Below are 14,440 nucleotides of genomic sequence, written 5' to 3'. Positions count from 1 at the left end.
TATGCAGTCCTACCTTCCAACTCTCTGCCATCTTTTGGTCTTCCCATCCTTCTTTCCAAGCTAGAACCCTGCTCACTGAATTTCTTGGGACTATTTCCACATTCCATATTGAATCAGGCTCTCAGAGATGGTTTAGAGGTTTTCTAATCCAAGTCTTATCTGATGCTCAAAACCTTTTAACAATATCTTGCCATATGTCACCCAGTCAAATGCTTCCACCAACAGATAACTCACTCCTTCCATGTCAGCCTGTTCTGTTTTTAGATGACAGTGAGCCAAAATGAATCTCCCTGTATTTTTTACGCATCAATCCTACTCTCATCCCCTTTTGGTCACAGAGAACAACTCTAACCCGAGTCAATTATTCAAAAAGGAACCCTGCTGCATCATTTCTTCTCTAGACTAAACGTCGTGGTTCCTTCGTCTGTTTTTCACAAGCTTGGAGATACTTTTCCATGCGGGTCATCCTCTCCTAAGTGACCAACTCTATTCTTCTCATATTAGGAAAAAACATTCTCAAAAGTAGATTCACCACTTAAAGTGGATTTTTCATTCTTGAAACATACCATATTTCTATAGAGATGGTCCATATTTCTGGCAGTAACATCACAAGGTTTGCTTAGATTGATTTCATTACACACTAAAACTCTAAAATCTTCTACACTGAGTGATATGTCAGGTCTTTCCCCTCATTCAAGTGTGTGACTGGTTTCTAGACTATGAGCCGTAACTTAGACTCAACCCCATTACATTTTACCTTCTTAATTGTGACCCATTAATCTAATCTTTCTAATGCTGGCTGTGTCAGCACACATACTCACTTTCCTCTCCAGATTTGAGTCAACTGTAGTTTGGTCAGTTTATCTTTAATATTTAAGTTCAATGTCCCATTTATCTAAGTTCTTGGTAAAAACTTGAACCAGTTCTAGAAAAGCATCCTCTAGGGACCATAGCCAATCATCACGGGTTATCCAATCACTCAAGCAGCCATCTCTTCCTTTCAATTTGTTCTGTACTAACACAGTCCAATAACCATTTCAAATTTCTTTGTTTACCATTCTAATTTCTAACCCACTTCTCATTTTTCCATCAGAGGGAAAGGGAGATTGGGTCACAACAAATTTAAACATTTACAAATATAATGAATAATTAAAGAATGTTGAAAAGGACTAAATTGGTTCTAAAATACAGTGTTCAAATTCTAAAAATCAAGATTTTACATAGATTGTTTACAGAGAAGTGCAGTGAATTCTCCTGAGTTTAGCATGAATTACTCTCCCCAATGTACCTTACTTGAAGGAATCATTCATTATGACCATAAATATTATTCACCATTCTATCATACATGACTGCCAAAGATCCCTCCTTCTGTAGCAAGCTACTCCAGGTCAGTGGTCAGTCAGTTTAAGGTCAGTGGTCAGTCAGTCTAATCTACAGGTCTGTGATCTGCTAATCAGATTGTGCACACTACCACATGCACACCTACTGAGGCCAGCCTGTGGTACAGTCAAAAACACAATAATGCTGCAGATGTTCTGAGTATTGAACTGTCTAGGAGCCTGCATGAGTAGTACACAGTGGTTTGGACTTAATTCCACCACTCTCTAGCTCTGTGGCCTTAGGAAACAGATAACTTCTCTGGGTGTCAATATTTCCTTTGTGAAATAAAGACAATATTACTTGTTTACACACACACACACACACACACACACACACACACACGTAGATATGTTGGTTTCTCTCTTATTCACAGCATCTGTGACATTAATGATAATGCTGTCCTGCTCAGAGTTAACTTTAAATGACTAAGACAGTAATGCAAGAATGACTGAGAGTACTGTGTGTGAGGCACTAAATGATATTGTCTTTTACAACTAAAAGAAATGTATGAACCAATTTGAATTTATTGAATATTCCTATATTTAGGAAATTACATTTTAATTTTTAAGTATATCTCTATTTCAACCTTAGGGGATATAATGAATATATTTTTGGACTAATTTTTTAATACCTTGTTACTCAAAATGTGCGTTGAGGACCACCATAGAGATCTTCAGGGAGCCTGCTAGAAATGCATGAAAATCTGCATTTTAATGAGGCCCTCAGCTGCTCTGCATTCACAGTGAAGTTTGAGAAGAGCTGGTTTAAGATATCATGAGTTCTCTGAAGTTAACTTTTGTGTGTTTGATGCTCTTACCCGGTATGGTACTGAAGAACTAGGCTTTTATTTGTTTATTTTGTGGGGGGAAATTGCTTAGAAAATACTGTGATTTTATTCATAGTATATACACGACAAAACAGACACTTTCCATTATTTTAATTAGTTCAAAATTTAAAATCTGCTTGTTTTTCAATTGATTTTTTTCTTATTTATTTATTTATTTATATTATACTTTAAGTTCTAGGGTACATGTGCACAATGTGCAGGTTTGTTACATATGTATACATGTATACATGTTGGTGTGCTGCACCCATTAACTCATCATTTACATTAGGTATATCTCCTAATGCTATCCCTCCCCCCTCCCCCAATCCCACGACAGGCCCCATTGTGTGATGTTCCCCTTCCTGTGTCCAAGTGTTCTCATTGTTCCATTCCCACCTGGGAGTGAGAACATGCAGTGTGTGGTTTTCTGAAGAACTAGGCTTTTAAAATAAATGAAACAACATGTTTTTTCTTCACATTTTGTATCTTTCTTCTTAAAATCTAGAATCAGGAGTATAAAAAGGAAAAAAAAATGAAACCAAACTCCTCACCCTTCCATTAAGTAGGCCTTATCCATAAAAAATTTAACTACTGGCCGGACGTGTTGGCTCACACCTGTAATCCCAGCACTTTAGGAGGCCGAGGCGGGCAGATCACAAGGTCAGGAGATCAAGACCATCCTGGCTAACATGGTGAAACCCCGTCTCTACTAAAAATTACAAAAAATTAGCCAGGCATGGTGGCACATGCCTGTAGAGGCAGGAGAATTGATTGAACCCAGGAGGCAGAGGTTGCTGTGAGCCGAGCTGAGATCGCACCACTGCACTCCAGCCTGGGCAACAGAGCAAGACTCCGTCTCAAAAAAAAAAAAAAAAAAAAAAAAAAAAGATTTAACTACTGAGGGAGAAAAGCTATCTTGAATCCAGAAGAAAAGATGTCTTATGAGTACTAAAACTTTAGATTAATAGGAATTGTGCAATTTAAAACTCTGTTGATTTTGAAGGAACTATGTCTAAATCTACCTTTTGTTATAAAATGAGTGGTGGTGATTTGTAACCATTTCCTTCAGCATCCAAGTTAGAGTGAAATTTTTTCAGAGGGATAATCGCAACTTTATAGAAATTTCCACTGTGTCCTTCTACTACCACTCAAATCTTAAAAAAAAGAAAAGAAAAGAAAAGAAAAAACAACTGGGACTACCTATTACCATGGCTTATATACCACTATATTATTTTTATTCCTGGGAATGGGTGCTACAAATAACTTGAGAATTATTTTCAAGAATTAATCTAAATATTTTATTTATCAAGCTTTTTGAGAGAAATTAGCTGACCTTTTAATTAACTACTTGTCTCCCATAATATAGTGCTAGTTGATAGCTAACAAATTTAACTCTCTCAAAGAAATGGAGTATAAATGCTAGGCATGTCCATTTTGACCATCTTTATTAAATAAACACAGAGATGCATTACAGTAGACTTGATTAGTAGCAGTGAAGTCTTCAGATAGTATCACATTGAAATGTGTACCAGAAAACGTTAAATGAAATGGTTTTACCTGCTGGGTCCCTGATTGGTTCCCAGTGCAAATCATTGTCTTTCTCCCTGATCCATCCACAAAGTCCATGGTCAAAATTACAACTGTGTACCAGAACACCTACAAGAAAATCAAAAACAACAAATGAATCTATGAACTAGGGGTATCTAGACAACACGTGTTCTCTCCTATCCATATAACCAGAGCTTCTTTCCACGAGACCAAAGGGAAAGTACATTAATCCTTTCTCAGCACAATAGTGCATCATCTGTAAAAATAGAACACACAAATGTTGCCAAATTATAACCATGTTACATCATCACTTATAAAATAGGATTTCCTTTTTTACAATTTAAGTACTACTTTAATATATTTTTTAAAAAGAAAATGATGATTTAACTACAAAGGAAATCCGAGTTGTTAAAGAAAACAGGTATAATTTTCCCAAATGGTCCAAACAATCTACATTTAAAAGTTATTTTCATGGAGAGAAACAATAAAATGTCATTATGATGGCACTAAGAGTGTAAGTGTCACCTGGATCATCCTTTGCTTCATCGTCTGCACTGACTCCTCTTTCTATTTCAAATATTTCAAACAAGTCATTTGAAGGTTGCCGTGGAACTGCAAGAGAAAAGTTTTGAGTTTTTTTGTATGTATGTGTGTCTTTGAGGTATTGATAAAGAGGCATTAACTTTAACAAGGGCGGGAGGAAAAGACCTAGTCATTTTTTCATCTGGATGAATCCAAAATATTTAATCATATCTCACATGAAGATTCACAAATTTTGTTCTGCAGCGATTTATACTGCAACATTGATCTGGATACATTTTTTAAAAATGATTTTCAAAAGTTTCTAAAATTCAACAAAAATAACTTAAAAAGTCTTTATTTGGATATATTTTAATAGAGCAACCAATTTCCAGCCAACTATTCATCTCTATGAAATTCTAAAGTTCATCTCTATGAAAGATACATTATTATGATCTTTAAATTAAGGTTGTTTTAACTGCAAATACCTATGATGGAAGTGAATGGTTTGGTTTCTAATCACAGCATCTACTCCCCACCCCCAATGAACTCTGCACATTGTTGCACTCTAATATACATTTCCTACCATGGCCTCCCTTCCTTAAACAGTTTCCCTGGCTCCTTTAAGATCAAATTCAAACTTCTTGGGGCAGAGTTTACAATCTACCCCACCAAAATACACAATGCTGTCCAAACATGCCATTCATTTTCACGTCTCAGACTCCATGCTCTCTTTCCTGCTAATTAACCTGCCAAAAATCTCTTCCTTCAAGGCCCAGCATAAATATCACTGCCTCTGCAGAAATTTTCATGCCCCAGGCAGAATCAAATTCTTCCCTCATGTACCTCGAGAGTTCATGCTTATAAGCCCCTATTACACACTTTCATAAAGAATTGCAGCTATTTACACATATGTGTCTGTCCCTCTGCTAGTCTCTGAGGTCCTGGAGGGCATCAATCATGTCTTATTTGGGTGGCATTTCCAGGGCTTGACCTGGTGGCAGGCACACAATAACTGTTTACTAAGTGAATACCAATATCCTGTTAGAAAGCCATGTAGTATTTCAACACTTTAGTCAAAGGACACAAGTGGGACAAAGCATAAGAATCTACTTTAAAAAAAATAATTGATTTCTTTAAATCATTGATTTATTTATTCAATCAGTGTATATTTGATGGCTACGCAGATGCCAACCACTGTGGCGGGCACTAAGGAGACAGGGTGAATGGGATAGACAAGACTGAGGGTCTGGGTCTTACGTGGTTTGAATTCTAATGGGAGAAGCAGACTTTAAATATGGAGATAAACGAGTGCTGTAATTTGAGATTTTGATAAGGGTTAGGAAGGAAGACATCATGGAGAGTAACTGATGGGGAAATGCATGGGAATGTTCATGGTGGTAAGGGGAATTCTTGGTCAAAGGCCAAGGAATACTCCCTTCTCTTTGCCAGAACTTCAATTAATTAGCTTTATTTTTATAAGGCAGGGAGTAGGAGATGTAGAACACTATGAAACCATCATCACTCAAAGGGGTTCTTTTTTTCAATGACGTTCCTATTGTTTTTAGCAAAAATTCTTAAAATTAAGTAATAATCCCATAATATTTGCACAAGTTGTTTTTAGCTTACTACTTCTGAGTTTTTTTCTTTTTGTTTCAAACGTTAAAACAGTGAAGTCCCTTCCCTTCTTACAATCCATACTCGCAATATACCCAGCTGGGCAGCAAAGAAAGAAGAGAAGCTCTAGGGACACAGCTGACTGTGGGTGCCCAGGGGATGAGGCAACCCCACTCTCTCTTTTATAGCCCAGATGACTGACAGCAATGACATCCAATTACACTTTCCTTATTTGGTGCTCTGAGAGGGGGAGTGCCTCTTTCATTTACTAGAAATATTACAAAATTGTAGGCAAGCATGCTGTCTTTCTTGTGACAGAAAGTTATAAAAACTCAATAGAACAATCATGTTTTTGTCTCCTTCTATTGTTGTAACTTATATAAATCATCTCCAAAATGGAATGGGCTCAACTCTTAAAGTATCATATTCCAGGGACGTTATGACAGTTTTTCAAGCTCCACCCCCCCCCTTTTTTTCCTTCCAGATGAAGGACTATCAAATGGCAAATCAAGTCTTGATGTAAAGGTTTCCTGGCTCTTGGAGCCTGTTTTATAAAAAGGGAGATCAAGAGGTCCTCTCTGAGGAAGCACAATTTAAACTGAAAGGGAAGAATGAAACTTTCCAAGCAAAAAGCATAGCATTGGGGTTGGGGAAGAGGGAGGACAAAGTACAAAGTACAAAGAAAGTGCTTGGAAAATATAGAGAAAGGAGTTCACAATGGCTGGAGGATGCTGAGAAATGAAGAAAGCAGCATGGGATGAGGCTGAAGAGAAAGGAACAGATTAGATCATACAGTTAGAAGATGGCAACACAAAGAATTAGTCACGTAACAACTTGTAAAATGTCAGATGGTTTATTAATATTGTATGTACTTGGTTTCCAAGAACCATTTAATTTAGCAGCAGATAATCATGTATACCTTAATTACAATCCACTGGGAAACATTCCAAGGAATTTAGAGACCAGAAGTGCTCAGAAGCTATTGGTTCTTACCATTTTGTGTGCTCTACTCTATAACCATACCAAATTATTTAACTAATTTTCCTTCCTTACACATACCAGTATGGGATTACTAAGAGCATCCCACTGAAGTGTCAAGAGAAGAAACACTACCCACTCCCTGATACACTTTAGAGTTTATGTGAAAAGTAGCAGAACAAATCATTCAAGCAGTATTATGTTATTATCACAATCATGTACAAGAAAAACAAACCAAAAAAAAGGACTAGAAGAAAGAGGGATAAATACACCAATATGCCAATATGCTAATAGTGGTAATCTAAGAATTAGAAATGAATTTTTTTTTCATTTGTGTTGGTTCACCTTTTTTTGTAATTCTATGTTTTTAGGATTCTTTGTAAAAAGAAAAAATATAAATATGAATAAAAAACTTAACTAAAACCTCTAAATAAAAGAGGGTGCTGTTAGATCACATATAAATAGCAATTATATGTCTGTTACTTGTATTTTGGCAATTCTAAGTATTCAAAGAGAACTCAGAATAGACTTAATAGTTGCTGAATGCAAGGCTATGAAATTGAAATATGTTTGTGAAATTCAAACATTTTCTTTGATTCAAGGGAGCTTTTTTGATCAACGCAGAAAATGTTAATTAAAATGAATGACTAGCCTTGCCCCAAAATGAACTATAACCAGGATGGACACTGGTACATGATTTTTCTAATTATTATTTCCCTGCTTCAGACTTTGGCTAATATTCAACTTAAATACACAATATATGTGTTTTATAAAGACAAATGCATACCTACTATTCTCTGTAGTTGCACCATTAATTCTTAGAATGGTTTAAATTTAGAAACTAAAAAAGAATCAGAGAAGTGCTAGCAATACAATTCCTCCACCATCTGTCCATGCATCCTGCCTCCTTCTATTCCATCCACTCATTTATGTAGTCAACCAAGAAACTGAGCATCAGCTATACAAAGCATGGGCTAAGAGCGTGTTATAAAGCATTGGGCATACTCTTGCCTTCATGGGATCTACATTCTAGAAGTGAAGGCAGATTTTTAACAATTTCCCCAGGTAATGTGTGTCTTAAAGAAGGAGAGGATGCTACGTGAGTATGGGAGTGGGGTGTGAGGGACTGGCTAAGCTAGGCTGGGGAGGATACACGTCGTGAAAATCTCTGAGAAGTGATGCTTTCTCTAGGACATAAGAAGTACTATGAGCTATGGCTCTGGATAATGAAAAGAGCAGGGATTGAAACACCAGAATCACCTGTAGACCTTAGAGGGGGAGGGAGGCAGGGTGCAGGAAGAAGGGCATCAAATGGAACTGGAGATAGAGGCAGAGTGTGCAGGAGCTTTTAAAGCCTTGTAAATATTTTGTACATTATCCTGGTGGAAACTGGCAGCCTCTGAAGGATTTTAACAGAGGAGTGCCAAGAACAGGTTTGCATGCTGAAATGACCATTCTGGTAGTAGTTTGGAGAATGAACAGGAAGAAGGTGAGAGTGGGTGTCATAGGGAAATTATGACTAAAATTAACATCAACTATGAATGTTCATATATTTTTAGAAAATGTCCCCAGAATCTTTCTACCATTGGTCCATGTTTTACCCACCAAAAGATATGTCTTGCCTGTTGCTTCTTACAGCCTTCTGCATAAACTAAAAGAAAGGGAATGTACAGGTACTGAAGCAAGTGACAGCTGGATAAAGGCATGCTTGGACTGGGCTGAGGAACAGAGTACCTTCTAATGGCTACTGGGCCCTGGAGTCAGGGGTAAAATCAGCCACAAAAAGGAACAGGAAAGTCCTTGTAAGAAATGCTTGCGAGGCACTTTCTACTAAATATGTGTTTTCCCCAGGGATGTGATCATATATAACCTGTGTTCACAAATGAGGTTTCCCAAATAGTCAATTGTATATTTTTACCCAGAAAACATTAAGAGTAAGCACAGAGAAGTAAATGTAAATATTATCATATACACCTCCCACTGCTCAACTTCTTGCCAAGAGTAACTATAGTGAAATGTAAGCATTATTCAGTAAAGGTAGGTTTGCAAATTCTCTTTATGTTTCATAGGAAGCAAAGTGGTTCCTATGGCATTACCCAGGCCAGTTCTGGCATTTGTTGCTGGACTAAATGATTAAAGATAACACTGTCTTAAATTACTTCTATGCTTAGAAGTTTAGTTCATTGAAGAGAATAGTACATATGTAATTATTCTAATATTCTGAAGGATTTTTCTGGTGGCAAAACCTAGAGACTTTTGGAGACACAGATTGGAGGGTGGGGATGAATGACCAGGGTTTTATGAGATGGTCTCTCCTCCTCTCCCTGTCTCTTTTTCCCTCTATTCTCTCTCCAGATGCAGGACATATGCATCATAATTTTAAGTGATCAGAGAGAAAAGCAAATAAAAGGGCTGGAAATCAGTTTCTAAAATTTCTTTAACCATGTTAGAGAAAAGTTTTAGCCATCTATTCATTATAGGCCAAAAGAAAAGGGTTGTTGGACTCACAGAAATAAGACCTTGTTTGTCAAAGCTTTCATCCCATAGGAAGAATCTACAAAGTTCCACAGACACCTTTGGGCTGAGAGTAAAGAGCAAAATTGGCAAAAAAAAAAAAAAAAAAAAAAAAAAAAATTAAATCTCTGGTGAAAGGTGGAACATAGACATAGCTAATCAACAATGAGCCTAATTTTTGTGACACACCTATTTCTCCTTTATGTATTGTACGAACCTTTAATAAACTCTTAGAAAGACACAGAGGCACTGCCTGGAGACAGGATAATTTTTTTTCTTTTGAGACAGTCTTGCTCTGTCGTCCAGGCTGGAGTGCAGAGGCACAATCTTGGCTCACTACAATCTCTCCCTCCCGGTTTCAAGCAATTCTCCTGTCTCAGCCTCCTGAGTAGCTGGGATTCTAGGTGCACACCACCACGCCTGGCTAATTTTTGTATTTTTAGTAGAGACAGGGTTTCACCATGTTGGCCAGGCTGGTCTTGGACTCCTGACCTAGTGATCCACCTGCCTCGGCCTCCCCTTCTCCTCTCTTCTAAGCCAAAGGTTACCATGAAGGTTAGGCTCTGCCAGGAATGAGTCCTTTGCACCAGAATGCAAGTGGTAAGTAGACTCTCGGGTAAGGGCTGCTTGGACTGAGTGCAGCATAAACACCATCTAGGGTGAGCAGAAGCCCACCAGCTGTTGGGGACAGGTGTAAATGCACTCAAGCCAAAAGAATCTATTTAAAGAAAGAATGGAAGTTTTTATCCCACAGAAAGTCTGAACTAAAATAGGTTCTGAACTAAAATAACATAGAATGTTTATTTATGATGTAGATTTCTAAATCCTTATGGCACATTTACTGAATCGGACTTTCTGGGGAAGGAAACTACATTTTATTTTATTTTATTATTTTATTTATTTATTTATTTTTTGGAGACAGAGTCTCACTCTGCTGCCCAGGCTGGATGCACTCATCAGATCCACCATGTAAATCTCCCATCTAGACAGATTCATCTCTGAAAAGGCTATTGTTATTATTTTCGCAGTAAAGAAGTTGAGATGATGCAGTCTCTATTTTAAAATCACAACTGTCTAATGATACTATAAACACCTGAATAAAACACAGTATTCTAAGTATTTGGTAATAAGCCTAGAATAAAATAGCGAGTTTCTATTTTCATTTTCTCCGTGCACCTAACAGCTCACACTTGCAAACCAATTTGTTTCAAATTGTTAATTTGAAATAACATTAAAATTGTAATGAACCATAATAAAAAGCATGAGAAACGTATAAACTCAGAACTAGAAAACGGCATAGGTTGTCTTTTTATGAATTAAGTAGGAAATGTTATCATTACTATATAAATGAATTCAACATCAATAGCAGCAGTAATAGCTAATATGTATTAAGTTATTATTATGTGCCAAGCGTACAGTAAAAGTTTTATAGGTACCCTTGCATCTAACTCTCACAACAGCCCAGTGAGGTAGATACTATTACTATCCCTGACTTGCAGATGAGAAAACAAATGCACAGGAAAATTTAGTGATATGCCCCAAATAACAGACTGGCAATTAGCACAATACTTGTAATTATAACTCTATTGACAGATGTGCATGTAACTTAAAAAAAAAAAAATCTGATTTCTGACTTTGGTCACAATCACCGCGGGCTCAATTTATACTTTTTGGAGAGAATGATATTTTCTTTACTATCTACTATAGGATCTAATCAAAATATAAATAAAAAATCTTGCAAACTTTCAGAATTCACAGCACCAGATCCTAACCTGTGAGAAGTGACAATTCGCTCCTTCAAAACACTAGCAGAAATTTAATTTTCAAGGAGATATCAGATCCCTCTCAGGGTCTCTGCAGGTCTTACTGTTTACAAGAAAGCAAACTAGTTTGAAGACCTTTTCACCCCTCAGCAGAAACAATCTTTTTACTTATCACTATACAGAATCAGAAAGACCATAATATTTCCATGACCAAGAACAATCTGATTGAACTAGCCACAGACTCTGTAAAATCTGTAGAAGAGAGATGAGAGGAAAAACCTCAGGACAACATGCAGCAATCAGTAAAAGAAAACAATTTTCTTCTTACTGCTTGGTACTTGGAATTGCAGCACATTCTCATGTTGTGTAATAACCGCAACAATGAGGCTGGTTCTCTGATATGGCCACTCAAAAGAGCACCTGATACATATTAATAACATTATGTTCTATAATCTGGCTTCTATTAACGCCTTTTCTCTTTATTTTACGTGAATCAGGTGGACACATACCTAGGCACAAATGCTATATTTTAAACATCCTACATTTGGCTAGTTCTGATTCCATCCAGAATATGGTTCTGCTGGGTTGGAGCTGCCGTTCTGTTTTAGAAAGAGCCCTGCTATCCAAAGTGGGGACTGCAGATCAGAAACATTACCTGTGTTTGTTAGAAATGCAGAGTCTCAGGTCCTGCTCCAGACACATTGAGTCAGTCTTCATTTTAACGAGATCCCCTTGTAATTTGTGTACACATTAAAGACTGAGAACAGCCAGGCGCAGTGCCTCACACCTGTAATCCCAGCACTTTGGGTGGCTGAGGCAGGCGGATTGCTTGAGGCCAGAAGTTCAAGACCAGCCTGGGCAACATGGTGAAACCCTGTCTCTATTAAAATAACCATGTATTGCAGGGGGAGCAGGAAAGGAGGGGGCTCTTCCTGACAGGTGCAGGTTGTCAGGCGTTGGAACCCTGCTGGGTCTGTCATGTTCACACCCAGGTCATGGCTGGTTGAATAAAAAGTTGAGTGTTGGGGACCAAGTGTGTCTACTCAGATGTGAATCCTTGTCTCTATTAAAATTACAAATATATATATATATAGCTGGGTGTGGTGGCGCATGCCTGTAATCCCAGCTACTCAGGAGGCTGAGGCGCAATAATCACTTAGGTTGCAGTGAGCCAAGATCATGCCACTGCACTCCAGCCTGGGTGACAGAGCAAGCCTGTGTCTCAGAAAAATAAATAAATAAGTAATAAATAAATAAAGATAAAGACTGAGAGATACTTTCCTTAGTAAGTCTGATTTAGTAAATGTGTCATAAGGATTAGGAATCTACATCTTAAGATAAGCATCCTATGTTATTTTAGTTAATAAACATCCTATGTTATTTTAGTTAAAATGGGCTTCTGACAACACTGGGGGAAAAAAAATCTGTTTCCTGGTCCAAGTTACGTTATATTCCTTCTAGTAATACAAATTTCCTAGCTAAAATTGGACATATCTATCACAATCAATTGTAAAGGAAAATCTGAAAGGTTAAAAATAGAAGTTAATAAAACATTCAATGAATTTTTAAAAATCAGTATGTCCAAAATAAAATAAACATGATTAAGAATCAGAATCCTCACTTTCCTGCTGAGAAGAGCAGGGTTCTATTCCTCTGCCCCCTCTCTGAAGGAATTATTGCTATAATGAATTACTGTCATCAATGATACTGCAGTTGGACAGTTTAAAAATTACTGCATAAAGTCAACAAAAAGACAATGAAAATCACCCGAAATATTATAAACTGGATATATTCATGGTTACTATTTTGGTCTTTTTTCTTCCAGACTTTTATATACATCCAGACATATGCAAACATATATTTTATATCTAATTGGAGTCAAATGGCAAGTACAGTTTTGTACTTTTCAGGTAACATTTTTGTAACATGGGTGTTTTACAAAATTATTAAATATTTTCCAAAAAACATTATGGTTAATAGTTGTAAAAGATTTCATTATATATTGCTAGACCAGAAAGTATGTCCCCCTAACTTCCTTTAGTTTGGGTTCTGCAGAAAATTTTTTCAAATTTCTTTGCTCTGGGATAGCTCCTACCCCTCTGAAACCAGAGTTTTGTCTTTGCAAAGGGGCTTTTTAACAATCCCCTGCAGCAAACCTATGGTGTCCATACAGGCATACCACCACTTACGGCTGCTTTCCAGGCTAAGTTTGTGCAGCACGTTTCCGCCCTCCCCAACCCTCATTCCTAAATCCAAGGTCAATCCATTAGTCTCAAAAAACAGGCAATGAGAGCCATAATTGGTGATGGATACTGGGTTTTGTGGAGTGTGGTCTCCATACTTCCTAGTTTAGCCCAGACTGACCTAAAGTTGATTCCAGTAAACTCTAATCCCAAGACTCAAATAATCCCATGGTTAAAACAACTTGGGAAAAGATACATTATATGCCTCTCTTAGAGATTTACAATACTGTTAGCACATTAGAATATTGAGAAGTCTTACAGTTAACAAACCTATTTAACTTAGCTAAACCTAGGATTTCTTAAATGTATTTGACCTTAGAAGTTTTTAATGCATACAATTGCATAATGTTTTAGAGAAATAATGCTCTATAAAACACACTTTGAGAAGCACAATTCTGTCTCATTAATAAAATAACAAGAATTTTATGCTATATCAAATAACTTTGGTGTTGCTCAAATCATGCCTACTGCATTAGCCCTGTAAATACATCTTATTATATTTCTAGTCATATAACCTAAAAAAACCTAGGGTCCCTCAAGCTAAAATTGTTTTTAGGCTGGGTGCAGTGGTTCATGCCTAGAATCCCAGCACTTGGGGAGGCCAAGGTGGGAGGATTCTTTGAGCTCAGGAGTTGGAGACCAGCCTGGGCAACATAGTAAGACCTCATATCCACAAAAAATAAAAATAAATAGCCACCCAGCTACTTGGGAGGCTGAGGCAGGAGGATCGCTTGAGCCTGAGAGACTGAAGCTGCAGCAGCCTGGGTGACAGAGTGAGACCCTGTCTCAAAAAGAATTATTTTAAAAATGTGTTTAATATTTCATATCACACATAAAAAGTTGCAACCTTAATCACACATTAAGTTCTCCCCATCAGAGTTATTTACAGTGATAAACAAAACACAGTAATCTTTTACATTTCATAGTAACTCAGAATTCACAAACACTAGATCCCTTATCTCTGATCTTTGAAGCTACCCTATGAGAAAGGGAAAGCTAGGAATATTCCCTCCATTTTACAGAGAAAAAATTAGGGTGGAAAGCACAGTAAC

At 37.2% G+C, this 14,440-nt stretch overlaps 1 protein-coding gene across 10 annotated transcripts in view; it reads right to left on the bottom strand.

Annotated features, from left to right (window-relative positions):
- Positions 1–14,440, bottom strand: part of NPNT (nephronectin) — a 76,087-nt gene that overhangs the window by 8,951 nt on the left and 52,696 nt on the right. For all 10 annotated transcript variants that reach the window (XR_001490925.4, XR_012434995.1, XR_012434994.1 and 7 more), the window contains 2 exons: positions 4,280–4,366; positions 3,764–3,862 (listed from right to left, as the gene is read on the bottom strand). Coding sequence is in view for 6 of the 10 variants with exons in the window: in XM_074040260.1 (XP_073896361.1) it covers positions 3,764–3,862; positions 4,280–4,366 (186 nt within the window). In the remaining 4 variants the exon portion in view is untranslated. The remainder of the gene's footprint in view (positions 1–3,763; positions 3,863–4,279; positions 4,367–14,440) is intronic.

Source organism: Macaca fascicularis, chromosome 5 (genome assembly GCF_037993035.2).
Source record: "Macaca fascicularis isolate 582-1 chromosome 5, T2T-MFA8v1.1".
Classification (NCBI taxonomy): domain Eukaryota; kingdom Metazoa; phylum Chordata; class Mammalia; order Primates; family Cercopithecidae; genus Macaca; species Macaca fascicularis.
This window is presented reverse-complemented; position numbering and strand designations above follow the sequence as displayed.